Source organism: Ambystoma mexicanum, chromosome 12 (assembly GCF_040938575.1).
Source record: "Ambystoma mexicanum isolate Mex_15411 chromosome 12, UKY_AmexF1_1, whole genome shotgun sequence".
NCBI lineage: Eukaryota > Metazoa > Chordata > Amphibia > Caudata > Ambystomatidae > Ambystoma > Ambystoma mexicanum.
Window position 1 is genome coordinate 524157643 of NC_090936.1, and position 21715 is coordinate 524179357.

Sequence of the window (21715 nt, forward strand, 5' to 3'; positions counted from 1 at the left end):
CCGCGTGGGATGGCTCAAAATGCATGTCTTCTTGAGTCTAGTGGTTCTCGCCAGGCTCTGGGCTGGGGTTATCGTTGAGTCACCAGGTCGATTGGAAGGAAGGGCTCCAGCAGGCTCCGGTTACACAGCAAGCTCTCAGGTCACTGGAAATAGTTTCAGCCGTGAATTCTATTTTCCTCTTCGGTTTTAGTTCCAGTGGTCGACTACCTCTTCTGCTTCCAGGTTCAGACTTTTGTACAGGAACCCAGCCAAACAAACAGCCTTGCAACATTCAGACTTTGGGGGGAAGAGGGGGAACAGCCAGCCTTCGAGTTTGAACTGGACTCTTGCATTCAGGCTGGAAGACAAAGGGCTGCAGAGTTTTGGCCTGCCTAAGGTAAAAATCGCACAAAGGATTTTCCCGCTCCGGAGGTCAGGAAAAGGAACAAGAAAGGACAAATACTAAAATGGCGGAAAAGGATGACTGGGCCATTTTGGTAAAATGATCACCCATGGGTGCCTTTACCGGGGCTGTGCAAACAGCATGGGGTAAAGGTGCACCGAATTAATAAAGTTCCACTGCCACCAGCCATTAAAGGTCAATTTGTCCATGTAACATAAATGTTATATTTAAAATGAGAAAGGGGATACTCGGTATTTCCCCAGCACGCCACATAAGGTGTGGGGTTGCTGGTCTCCCCTAATAAAATGTGAAAGGGATCTACAGATCCCTTCTACTCTTGGGAACAGTAGTTCTCACAAGGTTAGCCAGAGAAAGTTAAGAGGGGAGGCCCTCGGGCAACCCAGCAACAATAGGCACGTATTGCCAAAAATTAGTCGGAGGATAACTTTCAAAAGACATTATGGAGAGTCTTAAATTTGACACTCCTAAAAAGAGTAAAAGATTCTGTGAGTGTGAAAGAAGGTTCCCACTCACAGAGCTATAAGGAAAAATAATCCACCAGTAAAAGCAAAAAGTTCTGGGGTTGACAAGTCAGTTAAGATTTTCATAGGAATTATAAATCTTCCTTACAGTGAGGATGGGCACGAGATGGAACAGCTCTTTCAGGGCTGATGCAAACCAGGCTGTGGAAGTTGGAAGGCCAATGGACTGTTCGGCAGTTGCACAGATCGAGAGAGAGCCAGGCGAGAAATCGACATGTTCGGGAAGCCGTAAGCGTTCCAAGCCTGAAACTGAGTGAGCTGAGGAAAGAAATCTTCAAGTTGCATGAAAACGGCTTGCGACCCTCCCGGGTGAACGGCAGAGTTGGGGAGGAGCAGAGAAGGCGTTGGTAATGACCTTGACTGCTGCATAAATTAGATGAAAGATAACCAATTAACATGACCAGTGAGTTATCAAGGGCAACTAAAGTCTGGTTTGTGGTAAATGCAAAAGTGACTGTAATTCGAAAGTTGAAGGTTGCGTGTGTGCTGATAAAACGTGAATGGAAAGGACAATTGCTGAATTGTAAAAGGAAAGAAAGGATACAAAGTGACAGAGTGGTCCTGCGAGGCAAAATCGCACATTCGAAAGTCTCTGTGAAATGTTATGAGTTGAAAGATATTAAAGCGGGAATCAAAGGAAAGAAAGTAACTGCGATAAGGAAAGAAAGTTGAATGAAAGGAAAGCGAGGTATGTGAACTTTGAAAAAGGCCAAGAGGGCAAACTAAAGAGAATAAGAACTACAAGTACCAAGAGGCATTGGTGTTACAAGCTGAGGACGATTGTGAATTGCAAAATTGTTGAGAGATCGAAGTGGTCATGCAGAGGTCTATGTAAAATCCTTGTAGTTTCGAAACTTTTCGACAGTGAAAAGATACCCAAGATAAAACGGGTGGGAGGGAAACCCCCACCAAGATGACAGGCTGGAGCCCGGCAGATAGAAGCCTGTGCAGAACTGCGAGAAATTGAGAAAGTGAATGTGAACAGAGTATTGATGACAAGGCAGACGAAGCCCAAGAAAGGGATTGAACTATCAGAAGTTGGAAGCCCGAGATTGAACTGTTGAATTGTACCAGTAAGCCAAAGTGTGCAAGACTGATAGAACTGTGCCATCCACCCATCCCTTTTAAGAAACTCTCTAGACCCCGTGGATATGAACGTGGGGAAGGGAGTTGTTACTTAATCCATCCTGACGTTTCTTTTGAGACCCTATTTTCATTTTGTATTCCCTTAACAGGTTTGTCATTTTGAGAAGTAGGGCAAGGTTAGGTTTTCTTAGTATAGGCCTTATAATTTTGACTAGACTGACTTGGACTTGTTTGTTATTTGTTTAATGGTTGACACTATTCCCATTCTAGAGCTCGGGACAGTTGGGCATTCTACCAACCTGTTGGGCAAGATTGTATGTAGTAATCCTGTGGGAGACTACACCAGCCTTGTCATCTTAACCCAACCTTTGGTATAAGTCTGTACTACACAAGTTGGTAGAGTGACTGAGCAGCCAGGCTTATCTCAAGAGAGGTCGATGTGTGCTGTAGGGTTGCAACATAATTTCACAGTGACAACTATCCAAATAACACTTACACTCAAGGTTTCTTGATTACATAATTATTTATTAATTTAAGTCGGTTTTAAAATAAGCCTTCTTAGAAGGGAGCAATTGGCAACAATAAAAATACACTTCAAAATACACTCATTCAGTTCATTAAAGCAAGTAGATAGCCTTTTGGGATGGTGCACAGATTTTCCTAAACCCTGAGGTAACTTCAATAGTTAGGACACTGTGGACATTAATATATCACTTGTCACACTTAAATGGTATTACTGAAGTTGTGGCAAAAAGGAAAAGGTTAGGGAAGGAGACAATGGTTAACAAGTTTCTCAAACAGGTAAGCACTTTTGAACCCCCGCTCCCCCAAAGCCATGTAGATGAACCCTTTCCCAGCTATACAAGTAAGGTATGTATGACTTTTTGGAGGGATAGTTAAAACACAAAGTCAGAGGTTAGAGTCTTCAGGGATCCAGGACAGCCATTGTCGTTTGAGCAAAGTCTAGGGGAGCTGAGGCACTTCTTGAAGGTAAGTAAAAAGTCTTGCACAAAGTTATAGAGAGTTTTGTTGAAAAATAAATCCCTGTTGCGCCACAAGCTGGGAGGCTTGTGAAGGGCAAAGCTGCAAGCAACTCTGCAAAGGTCAGCCAATGCAAGTCTAAACTGAGAACAGGCAAGCTACACACACAAGAGGCGAGTACCCCTTAGTTCACAATTTAGGTCTGAAGAAATGGTTCCAGCTGGCTTCTGTTCCTGTTGTAGTCTGGCAGGTCCTCTTGTTCCTGGGCCTCAGTCGTGCAGACAAGAGGGAGGACGTCTGGGGACGCCTGCACTACAATTCGAAGATCGGCAGTAGCAATGGACAAAGTTCAAATCAGCGGCACTTGACGGTTTCAGCTTCTCAGGAATAGCACCACCGTGGTTTTTGGACACCTTATGGCCTTTCCTTGCTTCAGTGGTCTACCGCTCTGTTGAGGTGGCTCAAGCTTGGTCAGCCCTGCTTCGAAGAAGTCTGGAGGATCTTCCCGGAGCTCGGGTCCAGATTAAAATCAATGCACTTGATTCTGGCGTTCCTGTCCCCTGGCACTTGGTTCCTGCAGCAGCAATGGAAGTACAGCCAGCAGAGAGATGGTTTTTAGTCAAGTTCGTCTTGGGGTCGATTGGTCCCACAAACCCAAGAGGAGAAGTCGTCCTTTGCAGTGCTTCTCTAGTCGAGGCGAATTCAGAGCTTCAGCACTGCAGCAGGGCTTCACCAGGCAAACCAATGGTCCAGGAGTTGCAGTAAGCTTCTCTTCCAAGTTCTTCTTCGAATTCCTTTGTCCAGTTGGACTGAAGGTGTTGTGTGACAGTGTAAAAAGATGCCTATGGAGTTTGTCAGACTCCACAACCAAAAGAAACAGAGTTCAAAATCACATTAAAATAATGAGAGAGTGGAAAAAATGGTCTCACTCTCTCAGGTTAAAAATTCAAGTCCTCAAAATCCAGCAAAGTTGCTGTGCGTCTGTAAGGTAGAGAGGAATTGGCACATTTCTGAGAATTCTCCCTAACACGAAGTATGTCTCTGTCTTTGAGAACTGTAGTTACTCTAGGATGAAGAAAGATGATCTTAAAGGAGGACCCTAAGGGTCCTCAACAATGCTGCCCATAAGGAGCTTTGCGCTGCAATAGTAAAATACAGATGCCTTTTTAAGAGTTAGGGAGGAAAATAGACTCATTATGTACAATACAAAGAATAGAGTTCCAGAAGACAGAGCCCATAAGAATGAATGAGTGGAAAAAGGCTCCACTCATTCAGGATAGAAAGAATAATTTGCAGAAGTCCATCAAAAAGTGCTGGGGCTCTCACTAGTAGAGGGGATGAAGCATACAAAATGATAATTCTCCTTAACAGTGTCATATTGAGACCAGAGAGACGTTTGCATTGTTCAGGGACTGTAGGTATTAGACTAAGGAGGTTTTGGTGGAGTGGAGTGCAGAGCTTGAGTAAAATTTGCATCTTCAATGTTTCTATTAGTTGCTATGAAAAAGGATTTGCTATTAGTTGGATGTTATTTTCACACATTATTGTTGACATGCTTGCTTTGTTTCCCAACAGGCCACAGCCACAAATGTTTCGCCCAGATACTACATTTCTTCATCCACAGCACAGACGCCTTCTAAACCAAAGACAGGAGTATCGAAAGTAAGTATAGATGTGCATGGATGACACTTAATAAATAATGTTCATATACTGACTGATGGGAGCCAGGAGAGAGGGGCACAGTGAGCAACATCCTATTCTGGTGATCTTAAAGCGTGCTTAGCAATGGAGGCCTGTTAGGACTGATTTTCTATACTCTAGCCTGGTGGACAGATGTATTGAAGGTCAGTCTAGTTTTCTGACAGGGACAACTCTGGTAGCTGCAGCCAAACCGGTTCAAGGTAGGTGGGTGAGTGATCTAGGCTAAGTCGCAAGAGGTGGTGAGCTTGTAAGGGGTCCCCAATGAGTGTACACAGTTCAAAGTCAGGTATTTACACTTCGACAAAGGCATTCAGTTATAAAAAATACTTAGTATTACTGTTGTATGGCTATAAATAAATATCACACAACACTAATAATAGATACATATGTACCATCACTGGAGTAGGGCAAAATACAGATCAAACCCCTGACAAGGAAGGTTAAGATTAGTGTAAGCACTACAGGTCCACAGAAATTCAATACTAGCTTCAGAAGCCCATCCCTAAGATGTATGGGGCCTTGTGCCCAAATGTTTACCAAAGTTCCTTACAGTTTTGCAAGGCTGGAAAAAATGAAGGTAGGGTCTCTGGGGTCCAATTAACAGTTCCAAGTGGTAGAGGACAAGTTGTTCAAACAAATGTGTCCCCAACTTTTCGGAGTGCTGGTGCGAACAAATAATGGCAATGCCAAACTATATAAAAGTTATCAAAACTTTTTTAAAAGGGAGTTAGGGGTTCAGGTAATTTTTGTTACGACTCACCCCGCACTCAGGTTCTTCGAAGGACTTGGCAGGTCTGCTGAAGAGGTTCCGAGGTCACTTTTCCCACCGTTGGCTTCATTCAGCTCTTAATACCCAGGGGCTTCAGGTTCACGCACTTCTCCAGTCTGCGACTAATGCCGGTGCAAGGTTTTCCAGATGAAAAATGCAAAAGAACTCGATGCAGGGCCCCTCTCAGGACAAGACTGGATGGCGGCGTGCCGGCCGTGCCGATGGGACGACAGCACAGCACAGCAGCACAAAGGGATTCACTTGCCGTGGTCAGACTTCGCTTCCTATTTCCTGGTCCTACTGATGCTAGGATCACGAAATTAAACAGAGGTGATTCGTAGCGCACAAGCTGAGGATCCACAAAGTTCCAGGCCTCAACTCGGAACAGTGACCTCTGCAGCACGGTATCCCACACTCTGAGCTTGTCGGCTACTGGGCATTCCAAGGGCACTTCCGAAGGTTCTTTGTAGGACTCCGAGCTGACATGGAGAATGGATGTACCCTCAACTCCAGGGGGGGGGGTCATAGCTCCTTCGCAGGGCTGCTGGAGATCTTTAACAAGACGGGGCTCTACCAAGACAGCAGCAGAAGTTGGTTGCCAGGCCTTCCTCCAACAGGTCTCTGGTCTCCTCTCAGGTCTTTCAGTTGGACAGGATTCTTGGCTCCTTTGCTTTCTTCCAGGATTTCTCCAGTCGGTGCAGGGTACTCTTCTTATCCAAAAAGCCAGGTAAGAGTTGAAACTCCCACTAGCCAATGACTGCACACGCACACGCACACACACACCCCTCATGAGTAACACGCAGACACACACACACCCCTCATGAGTAACACGCAGACACACATGCACACACCCCTCATGAGTAACACGCAGACACACACCCACACCCCTCATGAGTAACACGCAGACACACACACACCCCTCATGAGTAACACGCAGACACACACACACACACACAGACCCCTCATGAGTAACACGCAGACACACCGAAACCAGTTTGTGGATTGGGACCAGACAGTCCAAACTCACTTCCTGGAAGTAAACACACAGGGCCCTGCAGTAGCCTGCCAAAAGCCTCTGCTTGCCCAGGCACTGGAAGTCCATATAAGGATTTTGAGGGGATTGGGTCCTCCGACGTATTCCATATCTATGACAGTAATCACCACAGCTGTGCTGCTTCGGAAAATCTTTCTGCGTCGATACACCATCCTCGAGGACCTCCTCTGACAGCCGAAGTCACCAGATGTTATAAGTAGGTAAGTAGAACGCACAACGCCCCTAGCCTCAGTTCCGTTTTTTCCGCGAACGTGTTCGCTTCGGAGATCTCGGCGCGCCTTGAATCTTTGGAGTTTCTGTTCTTTCGGTTCTTGGAACCTGTTTGTTGAGAAGTTTATCGGGATGTCTTCCTCTTCTTCCACCCCGCGTCTGGGCTTCAAGAAGTGTTGGGACTGCAGGTCCAAGATGTCGGTGACGGACTCGCACGACGCCTGCCTCGGGGAGGCCCACGACACGGATGATTGCGCCCACTGCCAGACGCTTACGTCCAAGGCCTTGCGGGAGCGTAAGAAGAAGCTGTCGGTCAGTAAGGTGTCCAAACCCCGGAAGTCGAGGCCCACTGGGCTTTCGACGGACGATTCGAGGGGAGACTCTCTGCATCGTCGTTGTAGGTCTCAGGGGTCTCGGTCCCAGAGTGGGTCCCGCCACTCCTCTGCGAGGCACTCCCGGAAGCGCCGTCATCGGTCCCTTCCTCGTCCGAATCCGCCCGTCTGCGGGTTTCTTATTCCACCAAGTATGCGACTCCAGAGGAATGGGCTTCCTTCGGTAAGAAAATGTTGGCGATTCTTGAATCGCAGGGCACCGGTTTGTCTGCGCCTCCGAGTGGGGTCGGGTGTGACCGTACTAGAGCCTCCGCTCATAAGCCTTCGGGCTAAGGGTGGGCGGCACGATTCACAGGAAAGGTCCCGCTCGGACAAGGGGAATCGTTCTAGTCATGCCAGTTCTAGGTCCCGGTCCTCGACGCCCTCGAGACCGTGTGCACCTGTGAAGTCTTCGAAGAAGATGTCGACGCCTGTGGCGCCAAGGTCGTCTCTCGAGGCTCCGCCTCTGAGGAAGTCATCGACGCCGTCCGCGCACAGGCTGTCGAATGACACGCTCGGGGCTGTCAGCGCCCCACTCGATGTCGACGCAGCTTCACTCGACGCCTTCAACGCCTTTCGAGGCTGTTTTGTCAGAGGTACCTCGTGGCACGGTGGAACCCCCTAGAAAGGCTCTGGCCAAGGCCAAACATGTCTTTGTCCCCCATTCTGTGCCCACTTTCCAACATCTTGATTATATTTCTGAGGTGGATGAGAGTTCTGAAGATGGGATGGTTCCTGATACGGTACCAGACGAGATTATCTCTGGACATAGCCAGATGGAGGACCTTCGTCGGTTGTTGCACGACGCCAGTGGTCTGGACACCCCTCCGGAGGTGGAGTTCTGTAGGCCTGAGCCTGGTACCCATGCCGAGTCCTTGTACCAGCGCCTTATGTCGAGGGTCACAGAGTACTTGGGGTGGTCTGCTCCACCAGGGGATTTTCTGCAGGATGACCTGACGGATATCCTCGGACTGCTCCGGAGAGTCTCCCAGCAGTGGGCAAGGCTTTGCGGCGAAAATACTGCCCAGCCAGTAGCGACCCCTGCTACTTGACCACGCACCCCACTCCGGAGAGTTTGGTGGTGCAGGTGACTACGGCCCCAGCAAAGCAGGCGTCGTATCCTACCATCCCTCTTGATAGGGACGACAAGCGTTTTGATGGTTGGGTGAAGATAGTGTTTTCTTCAGGGGGGTATGGCTCTTCAGGCAGCCAACTCCCGTATGTGCCTTGTCACGTTTCACGCACTCCGTGGAACTGTTTCCTTAGCGGCTGAACATATTCCCGAAGGGGACGAACAGGATGGTTTTCTTGCTATGATACAGGATGGCAAGGATGCCATGTGTGAGGCCGTTCAGTTGGGTCTGGACATGGCAGATTGCTTCAGCCGATCCATGGCGGCGAGCACCGTAATACGCAGGTTTGCGTGGTTGCGGAAGTCAGGGTTTGCTCCTGATGTGCAAGCCCGACTCCTCAACATGCCCTTTGATGGTGTACATCTTTTTGGCAGCAAAGCTGACGAGAGCCTTGAGAGGTTGCAGACCTCAAAAGCTGCAGTGAAGTCGTTGAGCGCTGCAGTTCGACAACCTCTGCCTTTTCGTCCTAGGGGACGGCAATGGAGGGGAGGTTCCTTTTCGTTATTACTCATCCTTTAGTAAAGCGAGAGGAGCTGTTAGTCAAAGGGGCCACCGTAGGAGTGCCAGAGGTGGAAAACAAGGTACTCTAGGTGCCAAGGCCGCTCGGGCTGTTGCCTCTTTGCCCTCAGGCAACACCGCAGCCGCTTCAGGTCAGTCATGAGGCCATGTCCCATAGTTCGCCGGTTGGGGGAAAGCTGGCGCAGCATCTTGTAGAATGGTGTGCCATTACTTCAGATGTGTGGGTTCTGGAGATCATAGCCCATGGTTACTATCTTCCCTTTCGGCAGAGGCCTCACGACAATCCACCAGGGAATCTCTTTGAAGAGTCCAGATCCGCTCCTTGCGCAGGAAATTCAAGCCCTACTGGGGAAAGGCGCCATAGAACTGGTGCCTGTAGCAGAGAGGAACAAGGTATGGTATTCCCCTTGTTTTTTGATTTCGAAGCAAGACGGGGGATTGAGGCCCATCATGGACTTGCGCGGTTTGAACAAACTTCTCAGGAAGGATAAGTTCAAGATGGTTACTCTCTCTCAAGTCCTCCAGGCCCTTCAACTTCAGGACTGGTTGGTGTCTCTCGACCTAAAGGACGCTTATTTTCATGTGCCGATCCATCCAAACGCCAAGAAGTACCTGAGGTTCGCGGGTGGCGACTAGCACTTTCAGTTTCGGGTCCTGCCATTCAGATTGACCTCCACCCCGAGGGTCTTCAAGCTCATGGTAGTGGTGGCAGCGCATCTCAGGAAAGGGGGGATTCACGTTTACCCCTACCTGGACGATTGGTTGATCAGGGCGTGCTCTCCCGAGCAAGTCCTGGATCATCTGTCCGTCACCTGCCACTCCCTCCACAAGCTGGGCTTCTCCCTGAACTTAAAGAAGTCCCACTTACGCCAACTCAGAGGCTCCAGTCGATCGGAGCAGTGCTCGACACGTCCCTGGGGCAGTGTTTTCCTCCCCAGGTGAGGGCTCATCACATTCAGCAGATGGTACAAAAGTTCCAACATGCCCAGAGTCTCCCTGCGTTCGAGTTCTTGAGATTGGTCAGTCTCATGGCATCCTGCATTCTTCTGCTGCCAGAGGCCAGGTTGCGGATGAGATCTTTGCAATGGGCACTCAAGCTCCAGTGGTCCAGGACCTTCTGTGGTGGGCCGTCGAAAGCAATCTGATGAAGGGGGCTCTGTTTTGGCTGCCCTGGCCGGAGGTGACGATCGTGACGGGCGCGTCCCTCACTGGATGGGGATCTCATGTCGACGAACTGACAGCGGTCGTTGGTCTCTGTCGGAGTCCAGACTCCATATCAATCTGTTGGAGCTGAGGGCCTTCAGGCTTGCCCTGAAGGCTTTTCTGCCGACTGTGCGAGGAAAGAATGTCCTGATTCTGATGGACAACACAGTGGCCATGCACCACCTCAACAAAAAGGGGGGGAGGGCAGGGTCACTTCCTCTGTGCAGGGAGTCGATGCAGCTCTGGTTCTGGGCAATCCAGCAGGAAACTTCGATCTCGGCAGTTCATCTGGCTGGAGACGAAAACGAGACGGCGGATGCTCTGAGCAGGCAGAGCGTGATCTCTCAAGAGTGGAAGTTGGCTCAGGAGATTCTCCTGGAGATCTTCGCCCTTTGGGTGACCCCTGAAGTGGATCTCTTCGCCTCCAGTGTCTACCGGAAGTGCGAAAGGTTCTGCTCGCGGGAATTTCCTCCAAGAGGAGCCTTAGGACACGCGTTCGTAGTGGAGTGGTCATTCCCACTGCTGTACGCGTTTCCTTCAGTCCCCGTCATCCCGCAAGTGCTGCGGAGGTTACGGACCTTCGGTTCCCGGATGATCCCCATTGCTCCGGCATGGGCCAGGAGGACATGGTACCCGGACCTTCTCGACTTGTCCATCTACCCTCCACGTCGTCTTCCCTACCAAGTTGATCTGCTCTCACGGGAGGGGGGGGGTCAGGTTCTCCATCCAGAGGTCAGATCCCTCAACCTTCACGCTTGGCTTCTGAAAGGGATTGGGACCTCCCTGAAAACGTGATGGAGGTGTTGCTTTCGGCCAGATTGCCGGCGACAAAGTCCCTGTACCGTTGCCGTTGGAGAAAGTTCTGCGACTGGTGCAGGGTTAAGAATGTGGATCCTTTTTCATGTGACATTCCTGTGGTTCTGTCTTTTTGCTTTCTTTAGCCCACAGGGGCTTGCAAGTGGCTAACCTGGCAGCGCTGTCCATATTTAAGCGCTCGTCTGAGGAGTGTTCTTATTTTAAAATTCCTTTTAATTTCTCAGTATCTAAAAGGGCTCAGTAATGTGTTCCATCCGTCACCTTTCCAGGTGCCCGGTTGGGATTTGAACCTTGTTCTCAAGTTTCTAATGGGTGCTCCATTTGAGCCTTTACATTCTTGCCCTTTGAGACCGTTAACTCTTAAAACTGTATTTTTAGTTGCGGTCACATCCGCTCGCTGAGTGAGTGAGTTACAGGCACTTTCAGTTATGCCACCCTTCACTGTGTTTCATAAGGACAGGGTTGTCCTTCGAGTTCGTCCTTCCTTTCTTCCAAAGGTGGTGTCGGAATTTCATTTAGGCCAGAAGGTTATTCTTCCGGCATTTTATCCTCCTCCGCATCCTGGTAAGGACGAGGAGAGGCTCCATCGGTTAGATCCTAGGCAAGCTTTAAGTTTCTACATTTCACGCATGTCCCGGGTCAGAGTGGACGATCAACTCTTTATTGGTTATGCTGGAAGGTGTTTGGGATAAGCTGTTACTAAGCAGATTTTGTCTCGATCGATTATCTTGGCAATTTCTGAATGTTACTGCTTGGCGGGTAAGGACCCTCCAGTAGGCTTGCGGGCCCATTCTACCAGGGGTATGGCTGCCTCTACTGCCCTGCAAAGGGGTGTTCCTATTTATAACATCTGTGATGCAGCCACTTGGGCTTCGGTCCATACTTTTGTACGTCACTACTCCCTAGATTCTGTCCATGGGCAGGATATGGCCTTTGGCAAGGTGGTCCTTTACTCTGCAATTTGATTGGGCATTCTAACTTTCTATATTCTAAATTCTTTTCCCACCTCCTTACGTTGGTACTGCTTTGGTAGTCTGTCATAGATATGGAATACGTCGGAGGACCCCATTCCCTCGAAGAACAAGTTACTCTCTTACCTGGTAACGTTATTTCGAAGGGATTGTGTCCTCCGACGTATTCCTTATCTTAGATAGAAATCCTTCAGCTTTGCTGGCCTCGGAAAATTTTTTTTCGCCAGAGGGCGCTGCGCGTCGATGATCGCCGAGTCGATGACCCTCGACGGCCTCCGTGCCGACGTCGACGTCATCCTGCCTATAAAGGCCGCGCGCTGCGTCCGTTGCTCAGTTCCGTTTTTCCGCGCTTCGTGGTGCCTCGGAACACCGTTGCTCAGTTCTCGTCAAGATAACGTATATAATATTTAACCTCGATATCGATGGCATCCTCCTCCGACCCGACGACCCCTCGGTCCGGTTTCAAAAAGTGCCGAGACTGCGGGAAGAAAATGTCGTTGACGGACCCTCACAGGGTCTGTTTGTGGTGTCTGGGAATCACGCACCAGAGTTCGGAGTGTGAGGAATGCCTTTCCATGACGGCGAAAGCCTTGAAGGAGCGTAGGGGGAAGCTCGAGAGAGGTAGGTCAACTTTAACTTCCTCGAAAGCTTCTTCGGTAGAGTCGAGACGTTCGTCTCCTCACCATAAAAAACACTCTCGATCTAGATCACGAAGTGGCTCCCACCACTCGTCGACATCGAGACACTCGAAGAAGAGACGTAGGAGATCCCCTTCGTCATCTTCGTCGAGTTCTCCTGAGAGAGTTCATTTCCCCACAAAACGCAGCTCGCAAGCTGAGTGGGAGGAATTCAGGAAAAAGATGCTAAGCGTCTTCGAGAACGCGGCCTCGTCCCCCTCGAAGACAGCTGAGGGTGATACCCCGGGTAAAAAACCCAAAAAATCTAAACGCCGCGAGTCGCAGTACCCGGCGGAAAAGTCAACCCGAAAGCGCCTCGAGCCATCGGGAGATAAAGCATCATCGACGCCATCGTCGAAAACTCCTTCGAAACAGAGGTCGGCGCCATCGACGCCGTTGTCGAAGGATTCATCGGCGCATCAGTCGATCGAGTCGACGCCGACGTCGACGCCGATATCGACGCCGGTGAAGGAAAGAACCACGGCTACTCCACAGCCAACGGTTAGACAAAAGACCTCCGACTCGACGCCGAGAACGTCGACGTCGTTCTCGAGCAGGACTCCGATCCTTTCGAGTTCCTCGAGGCCTAGTACACATTTCTCGACGCTTTTCACGGCGCCTTCGAGTACTTTCACGTCGGTGTCGACGACATCGACGTTTTCAAGGCCTGTGATGATGGCTCCTTCTGCATTGGAAATGGGGTTTATACCATTCCAAAAACCAAAGTATCCCCCTTTAACCTCGATTTTTGAGGAAAGGGAGGATTCAGACCAAGATATTGATTTACAGAGGACCACATCACCAGAGCCAGAGACTTTCGCCTCTGAGGATAGAAGATTAAAAAATCTTCAGGATGCACTTCAGGAAGCTAGTGGCTTGGACACTTCTCCTGAAGCAGAATTTATCAAACCAGACCCAGGAGAACATGCGGAGACTCCATATAGAGCTCTGATGTCTAGAATCATAGAATTTATGGGTTGGTCTGCACCTTCTCCTGCCTTTCAGCAGGATGATCTCACTGACATACTGGACAAGGGCCCACAGGAGGATCCTGTGGTTCCATTTCACTCTGCTCTACAGAGAAGGATTTTGACAAACTGGGAAACGCCGGAAATTATCCCGGCAGTAAATAAAAAACTGTCAACAAAATACAGGGTGGCTAGTTCTGACCCTGAATATTTGTCAAAACACCCTACTCCTGAGAGCTTAGTTGTACAGGCTGCAACCTCATCAGGCAGCACATCTGCATACCCCACTGCTCCGCAGGATAGGGATGACAAAAAGTATGATGCCATGGCTAAGAAGGTTTTTTCTGCCTGTAGCATGGCGTTAAAGTCTATTAACGCGACCTGTACGCTCGCTAGGTTCAGCCACACCCTTTGGGAGTGCGCTTCATCAGCGGCTGACTGCCTCCAAGAAGGAGAGGAAAGGGACGCATTTTTAAACATCATCAGGGATGGTAAAGATGCGATGTGCGAGACCCTACAAACTGGCCTAGATTCTGCTGACAGTATCAGCAGGGCCATGGCGGCAAGTACCACAATCCGCAGGCATGCGTGGTTGAGGAAGTCTGGTTTTGCCTCTGACGTGCAGACCAGGCTTTTGAATATGCCCTTTGACGGTTCTACCCTCTTTGGAAAGAAGGCGGATGACAGTTTGGAAAAACTGCAAACGTCCAAGGCAGCAGCCAAGTCATTGGGAGCTGCTATCCGTCAGAATACCTTTCGTCCTTCGGGATCATCGTGGAGAGGACGGTCCTTTCGTTACTATTCCTCATATGGAAAGGGCAGAGGACGACCGGCTCAAAGAGGCCAAGGAAGATTTACCCGTGGTGGACGGGGTAGGGGAAAGAAAGCCGCACCCGCAGGAGCAGGAGCCACTTTACCTTCGGCAACTGCATCAGCCGCTTCAAAACCACTCTGAGGTCTCCCCTCACAGAACACCAGTAGGGGGCAGGTTAACTCACCATCTGACGGAATGGCAGGCTATTACGTCAGATGCTTGGGCTCTGGAGACAGTGGCCCAAGGTTACTGCCTGCCCTTCCTACATATCCCTCAGAGTCATCCACCGGGGAACAACCCTTTGAAGCTTCCAGATCCGCTCCTCTTGCAGGAGGTTTTAGACCTGCTAGAGAAAGGTGCCATAGAACTGGTACCTGTAGCGGAAAGGAACAAGGGTTGGTACTCCCCCTACTTCATAATACCGAAGAAGGACGGAGGACTGAGACCCATCTTAGACTTACGGGAATTGAACAAATTCCTCCGAAAGGACAAGTTCAAGATGGTGACTCTCTCTCAGATCCTTCAGGCCCTCCAGCTTCAGGACTGGTTGGTATCTCTAGACCTCCAGGACGCTTATTTCCATGTGCCGATCCATCCCAGGCACAGGAGATACCTGAGGTTCGCAATTGGCAGCTCTCATTATCAATTTCGAGTTCTGCCATTTGGGCTAACCTCCGCCCCGAGGGTCTTTACCAAGCTAATGTCGGTTGTGGCTGCAAGTCTAAGGAGGGAAGGGATTCATGTCTACCCTTACCTAGACGATTGGTTGATCAGAGCTGTATCTTCGGAACAGGCTCAGAGACAACTAGATTATGTTTGCCACTTCCTTCACAAGCTGGGCTTCTCCCTCAATTTAAAGAAGTCACAGATGATACCATCACAGAGACTCCAATTCATTGGAGCAGTCCTGGACACTTCCCTGGGAAGAGCCTTGCCACCAGAGGTGAGGGCTCGAGATATTCTGCAGATGGTCATCAGATTTCAGAATGCCCAATATCTCCCAGCCTACGACTTTCTGAGGTTGCTAGGCCTCATGGCATCCTGCATATTCCTCGTGCCGGAGGCTCGCCTGAGAATGAGATCCCTCCAGTGGGCACTGAGAACTCAGTGGTCACAGTTCTCAGGAAGGATGACAGATCTCCTTCAGATCCCGGTCAAAGTAGCCCGAGACCTTCAGTGGTGGGCCTGTCGGGAGAACATCCTGAAAGGAGAAATGTTTTGGCAACCATGGCCGGAGATAACAGTAGTCACGGATGCCTCACTCACGGGGTGGGGAGCTCACGCCAACGACTTGACCATCAGCGGTCGTTGGTCTCCATCGGAGTCCAGACTACATATCAACCTGTTGGAGCTGAGAGCCATCAGACTAGCGCTGAAGGCTTTTCTGCCGTCTGTACGGGGAAGAAACGTCCTAATAATGACGGACAATACAGTGGCCATGCACTACCTCAACAAAAGAGGAGGCGTAGGCTCACTACCACTGTGCAGAGAGGCGATGCAGCTCTGGTTTTGGGCAATTCAGGAAGGAATCTCTCTATCGGCAATTCACCTAGCCGGAGAGAAGAACTTGACAGCGGACGCTCTGAGCAGGCAGAGCACAGTCTCTCACGAGTGGGAGATAGCTCAGGAAGTCCTTCAAGAGATCTTCGCCCTTTGGGGAACCCCTCAAGTGGATCTGTTCGCCACCAGTATCAACAGGAAGTGCGACAGATTTTGCTCAAGGGAATTTCCCCCGAGAGGAGCTCTAGGAGATGCGTTCGTAGTGGACTGGGAGTTCCCACTTCTGTACGCGTTCCCTCCGGTCCCTGTCATTCCTCAAATGATCAGGAGGTTGAGAAGGTTTCGGAAGACCATGATCCTAATTGCCCCGGATTGGGCCAGGAGAACGTGGTACCCGGACCTTCTAGACATGTCCATCTGCCCTCCAATTCGACTGCCATACAGAGAGGATCTTCTCTCGCAGAAGGAAGGTCAGGTTCTCCATCCAGCCATCAAGACCCTCAACCTTCACGCTTGGTGTCTGAAAGGTTGAGGTACAAGGATTGGGACCTTCCGGATGATGTTATGGAGGTGTTGCTTTCGGCCAGAAGGCCGGCAACTAAAACTCTATACCGCTGCCGTTGGAACAAATTTTGCAGCTGGTGCAGAGAAAAGAATATTGAACCCTTTTCTTGTGGTACACCTATGGTGTTGTCATTCTTACTTTACCTGGCTAATTCAGGCCTACAGGTTGGCACAATTAAGGGCTATCTCGCAGCGCTATCAATCTTTAAGCGCACTGCAGAGGAGCCTTCATACTTCAAAATTCCATTGGTAATACAATACCTAAAAGGATTAACTAATGTTTATCCCCCGAAACCTTTTCAAGTTCCCTTATGGGATTTAAACCTAATTTTAAACTTCCTAAAGGGTGCCCCTTTTGAACCACTACACTCTTGTTCATTGAAGCTTCTCACCCTCAAAACTGTTTTGCTAATAGCATTGACATCTGCTAGAAGGGTTAGCGAGTTGCAAGCCTTATCGTGTAAACCTCCACATACAATCTTTTACAAGGACAAAGTTGTTCTTCAGGTGAAGCCTAACTTCCTCCCGAAGGTAGTCTCGGAGTTTCACATCACTCAGAAGATTATATTACCTTCTTTCTACCCTCCTCCTCATCCGGGGAAGGAGGAAGAGAGACTGCACAGGCTGGACCCTAAGCGAGCCTTGAGCTTTTATATCAGCAGATTGGCTAAGATCAGACAAGCAGACCAACTCTTTGTAGGTTATGCAGGACATAAGTTGGGCCTTCCAATAACAAAACAAACCATCTCCAGATGGATTATTTTAGCCATTCTGGAGTGCTACAAATTGGCAGGAAAGGAGCCTCCTCAAAATCTAAGGGCTCATTCTACCAGGGGTATCGCAACATCCTCAGCCCTTCAAAGAGGGGTGCCAATTCGAGATATATGTGCGGCTGCCACATGGTCGTCCGCACATACATTTACCAAATTCTATAGCCTGGATTCCTCCTCTAGTCAAGAAACTAGATTCGGCAAGGCTGTGTTACACTCTGTCCATTCTGGAAGGGTAACATAACTTTTATTACTCCCGCCTCCAGTCACAATACCACTGCTATGGGAGTCTATCTAAGATAAGGAATACGTCGGAGGACACAATCCCTTCGAAGAACTAGTTACTCTTACCTTGTAACGTTCTTTCGATGGGATGTTCCTCCGACGTATTCCTTATCGACCCTCCCATCCATCCCCGCAGTATGACTTCCTGTGGGTTTACAGCCTATGCTCCTTCAAGTTGATTAGTCTAATCCAAAAACATTACTGGGGACTACAAAACGGAACTGAGCAACGGACGCAGCGCGCGGCCTTTATAGGCAGGATGACGTCGACGTCGGCACGGAGGCCGTCGAGGGTCATCGACTCGGCGATCATCGACGCGCAGCGCCCTCTGGCGAAAAAAAATTTTCCGAGGCCAGCAAAGCTGAAGGATTTCTATCTAAGATAAGGAATACGTCGGAGGAACATCCCATCGAAAGAACGTTACAAGGTAAGAGTAACTAGTTCTTTGATGGGATGGTCCGACAACGTATTCCATATCTCTCCCTCCCTGCCTTCCCCACTACAGAATTTCTTATGCGATTGCAGCTTACGTTTCCGCAAGGCTTATGTGGTCAGACTGGCAGAAGATTGGTGCCACAAGTTCTGTGAAAAAACTAGAACTGAGGCAAGGGGCGTCGTGTGTCCTACTTATAACCTCTGGTGCCGTCGGAGGAGGTCCTCGAGGACAGCGTATCAACGTCATTGACGCAGACGGCGAAAGATTTTCCGAAGCAGCACAGCTGTGGTGATTACTGTCATAGATATGGAATATGTCGTCGGACCATCCCAATCGAAAGAACGTTACCAGGTAAGAGAGTAACTTGTTCTTTCCTGGCCTAAAAGGCCAGGAAGAATGGTTAAAGGCAAGATGGCCAAGTGAAAATCCAAAAACCATGTTGGACAGTGTAAAGTAACCCCTAAACACTCACACCAGAGAAAATACAATCCATTAGCCGAAAAAGCCCAGCACACCTCTTGCAAGTAGATCAAGGTTTCATCTCACCAAAAAATACAAGTACGCACCGGCAAAGAAATCTGCTGGCACAGAGTGCTCTGACAAAAATAGCATAATCAGTGTTTTTTAAGATACACAGCGTCGCAACTGACGTACTTTACATAGGTTAAAAAAGGGGGAAAGCAGGGCAACGAAACGTGGCCCACGACGTTGTGGGAATCATTTGGCGGCACGCAACCATATGCCCAAAAGTGGACATTTGTTTAGTAAGTGTGATTTTGTTATACTTTACCAAATACATTTTGGTTGCAATGATGTTGGGGGTCAGTCACAAGCTAGGGGCAGATCTCTCTCTTCGGCTGGTGCTTCCCTCTGGAACACAGCCTCCCTGCCTCTGTGAAACTTGAGCAGAACCATTTCCGGTTCCGGATGCAGCTCAATACTTTCCTCTTTGCTTCTACCTTCTCTCTGCCTCTTACCTGCTGATCTCCTGTCTGATACTGCACTGGTTAACTGGCTAACCTCTGAACCATGGGCCCATGTCCTTTCCCTCCCAGTTGCACACCTGCACTGCCTCCTGGCAACCCCACTCTTGGGGCTGTGTCTGCAACACTACAGTCCCACTGCCTGCACTTAACCCCTGCTCTGCTGGCTGCACTTCTTGTTTTTCCTCCCCGTCCCCATGGCACTTTCCCCTTCCCTCTCACCTGCACTTGCGCAATCTCAATGTCACTTGGCCTAATAAGATCATTGTCTTGTCCTCCCTTTGTTCCCCTCCCTTGTCTTGTCGCACATTGAAACACTTGTGTAGAGGTGCGCTATAAATGTTATCATATCATACAAATCCAGGTAGCTGGTTTGTGTGACCCTATAAACATATAGCCTTCTCCTTACGGGTTGGCAGGCGATTGGTCCCAGCATCCTCCGTCCATCTTGTTCCACATGGGGACCTTCGTCTTCTGGTACAGAAGCCCTAATTGGTAATTTAGTTATACAATTTACTATTTCAAAGTTTCTACAGTGCACCTGGTACCAAGGGCATGAGCAAGATGATTTACTTTAGAGGTTGCGATAACTTCTCAGAGCTACTTGAACCCCTGCTTCAATCCCAGAAACTTTGGTGCCTCCACACTTTCCCACCCGTGAAATACCTTTACCTTCTACCCTGACACTTTCCAGTGCAAATCACATGAACCGATGGTGGGGGCAGGCCGCCTCTGTTCTCTGATATTCCTGGTCAAGTGGTCCTTTTACAGTTTTATGGCCAGGGATCTTGGGCTGGTCAATTCACTCAAATGTTTGTGTCTGGAGGTTGGCGGTCTCGGGCTGTTGTAACGTATGGATCTAGAAAGTGAAGGCCTAAAGCCCTGAGCCCCCTTTCTCGTGGAATAACTCTTCAAAGACCCATTCCGGCCCTCTCTTGGCCTTGCAGGGCACATTATTTCTAGGTTGCATGCACTACTGATTAGACACAATAATTAACTTTGTGTGTGTATTCAAGAAATTAACCTTCTGCAAAGCTACAAGGGTTGTAAGGAGAGAACGTACGCACATCCTTCCAACCCTTGGGACTGAATATACGTGTACTAACATAGCAGTGGCTGTATGCCTCACTTTCGAGATGGCGTCTAACCTCTAAAATGGAGTTTCATTACACATGTGATTCTAATGTTACAATCCACCACATTGCCACTATTCAGCTTCTTTGAGCGGGCCCCCTCTGTTAGGTAAGAATTGTGCAGTCACACTGTGTGAGTGTTAGGGAGAATTCTAATTTCTGTGCTAATTCCGTTCATCCTTAGAGACCCCCAGCTCTTTTGCTGGACTTTAGGATTTTTTAATTTTAACCCTGGAGTGTGTGAGCCCTTTTTCTCACTCTCATGTGTTTTGATCTGATTTGGAGTATATATTTCCTTTGTTTTTGGAGTCTGACAAACTCCACAAGCATCTACTATTTGTATGGTGACACACAGCACCTTCAGTGCAGTGTCACAGAGAAGTCCTTTAGATTTCTCATAATGTTTAAATACCTTTTCTTGTGTGAACTACTGTTCCCAAGAATAGTAAACTGAAATTGACTTAACTTACCTTTTCTCTTTGTAGGTCCAGCACACACCATCTTATGTGAAGTACTGTGGGGTTACTTAGTAGCCCCTTATCCTACTTTCCCAACGCATGTAACATTTGTATGTTACCCTCACTAATTTAAATGGCTGGTGGTAGTGGTTTAATTTTCCTACTATTGTGCTTTTCTACCGCAGGTTGAATCCTCTGCTGCAGTATAGTATAGAAACCATATTTCCCAGTTTCGACATCCTGAAGGATAGGTCCGTTTCCCCAGGACAAATGAGCAATAGCCAGTGTAGTGAAGCTGAAGGCGTCGCTGCACTGCAAAAAGATTACAAAATAAAAGCAAAACGTTTGGGGGTTCCATAGAAATGGAAGGAAATTTACTGTAAAGCGAAATCTTTCCTAACAAGGCCTATGGAACTTGATAGGCGCAGTGGTTACGGTAATCAATTTTCAGTACTGTCATACAATAAAGAGATGTTCTGGAGGTGCATTGCAAGCAAGTACTCCATGCATTGATGGAGGTACCTCGCCATCTTTACTTCCTTTGCCCGTTTGCTAATTTTTATGGGGAAATTGACTAGCCCTCAAGACCATCAGTTCTGAGTCTTTGTGGATTTTTTTATTGTTACATCATCACACATCACCTTAGAGAGAAGAGCGGCTAGGATGCTGGTGGACAGAGTTTAGGAGGCCAGCCTAGTTATAGTGAGCAGCGGAAACTCTGGGAGTTCAGCCAAACTAATCATGGTAACATGGAGAGTGATCAAGACTTAGTTTCAGGGTAGGTGAGTTGGGTCCGGGATATAATATAATGTCCGATAGCACAGCGAGTAGAGCGCTCGCTTTGACATCTGTGAAGAGCCTGCTAATGCAGGTTCGAATCCCGGCAGTGCCCAACTCAGCCTTTCATCCTTCCGAGGTCGATAAATTAGCACCACACACCGTGGATAAGCAGCGCTCTGATACCCAAGGGTTCGTAGCGCTATATAAATGCTAAATTATTATTGTTATTATTAATTTTATTATTATATGATAAATCATTTATAACACGCCTGTACACAAGTGTTTCTAGGCGTGACAAGACAAGGGAGAGAAGCCAGCGGGAGGACAAGTCAAAAGATCTTACTAGGCCTTGTGTCATTCACATCATTCAGATCATGCAAGCGTGACAACGCAAAATGTAGGGGAAAGGTAGAGGGGGAAGTGCAATGAGAGCAGCATTGCTCTGAGTAAGTGCAGCCAGGGCAGCGCGGCTCTGGGTAAGTGCAAGGAGGCAGAGGACTGTAGGAGTTACAGCTACAGCCCCCAAGTGTGTGGTAGGCCCGAGGCAGTGCAGGAGGAGACTGATCATGGAGGAGCCTTCTACCCAGTGAGACTCTGAGGATAGCCAAG

General features: G+C 48.8%; 1 protein-coding gene across 1 annotated transcript in view; it reads left to right on the forward strand.

Moving 5' to 3' along the window:
* Positions 1-21715, forward strand: part of PATL1 (PAT1 homolog 1, processing body mRNA decay factor) — a 706345-nt gene that overhangs the window by 262137 nt on the left and 422493 nt on the right. The window contains exon 9 of the mRNA XM_069628825.1: positions 4567-4653. Within this exon, the coding sequence (XP_069484926.1) occupies positions 4567-4653 (87 nt within the window). The remainder of the gene's footprint in view (positions 1-4566; positions 4654-21715) is intronic.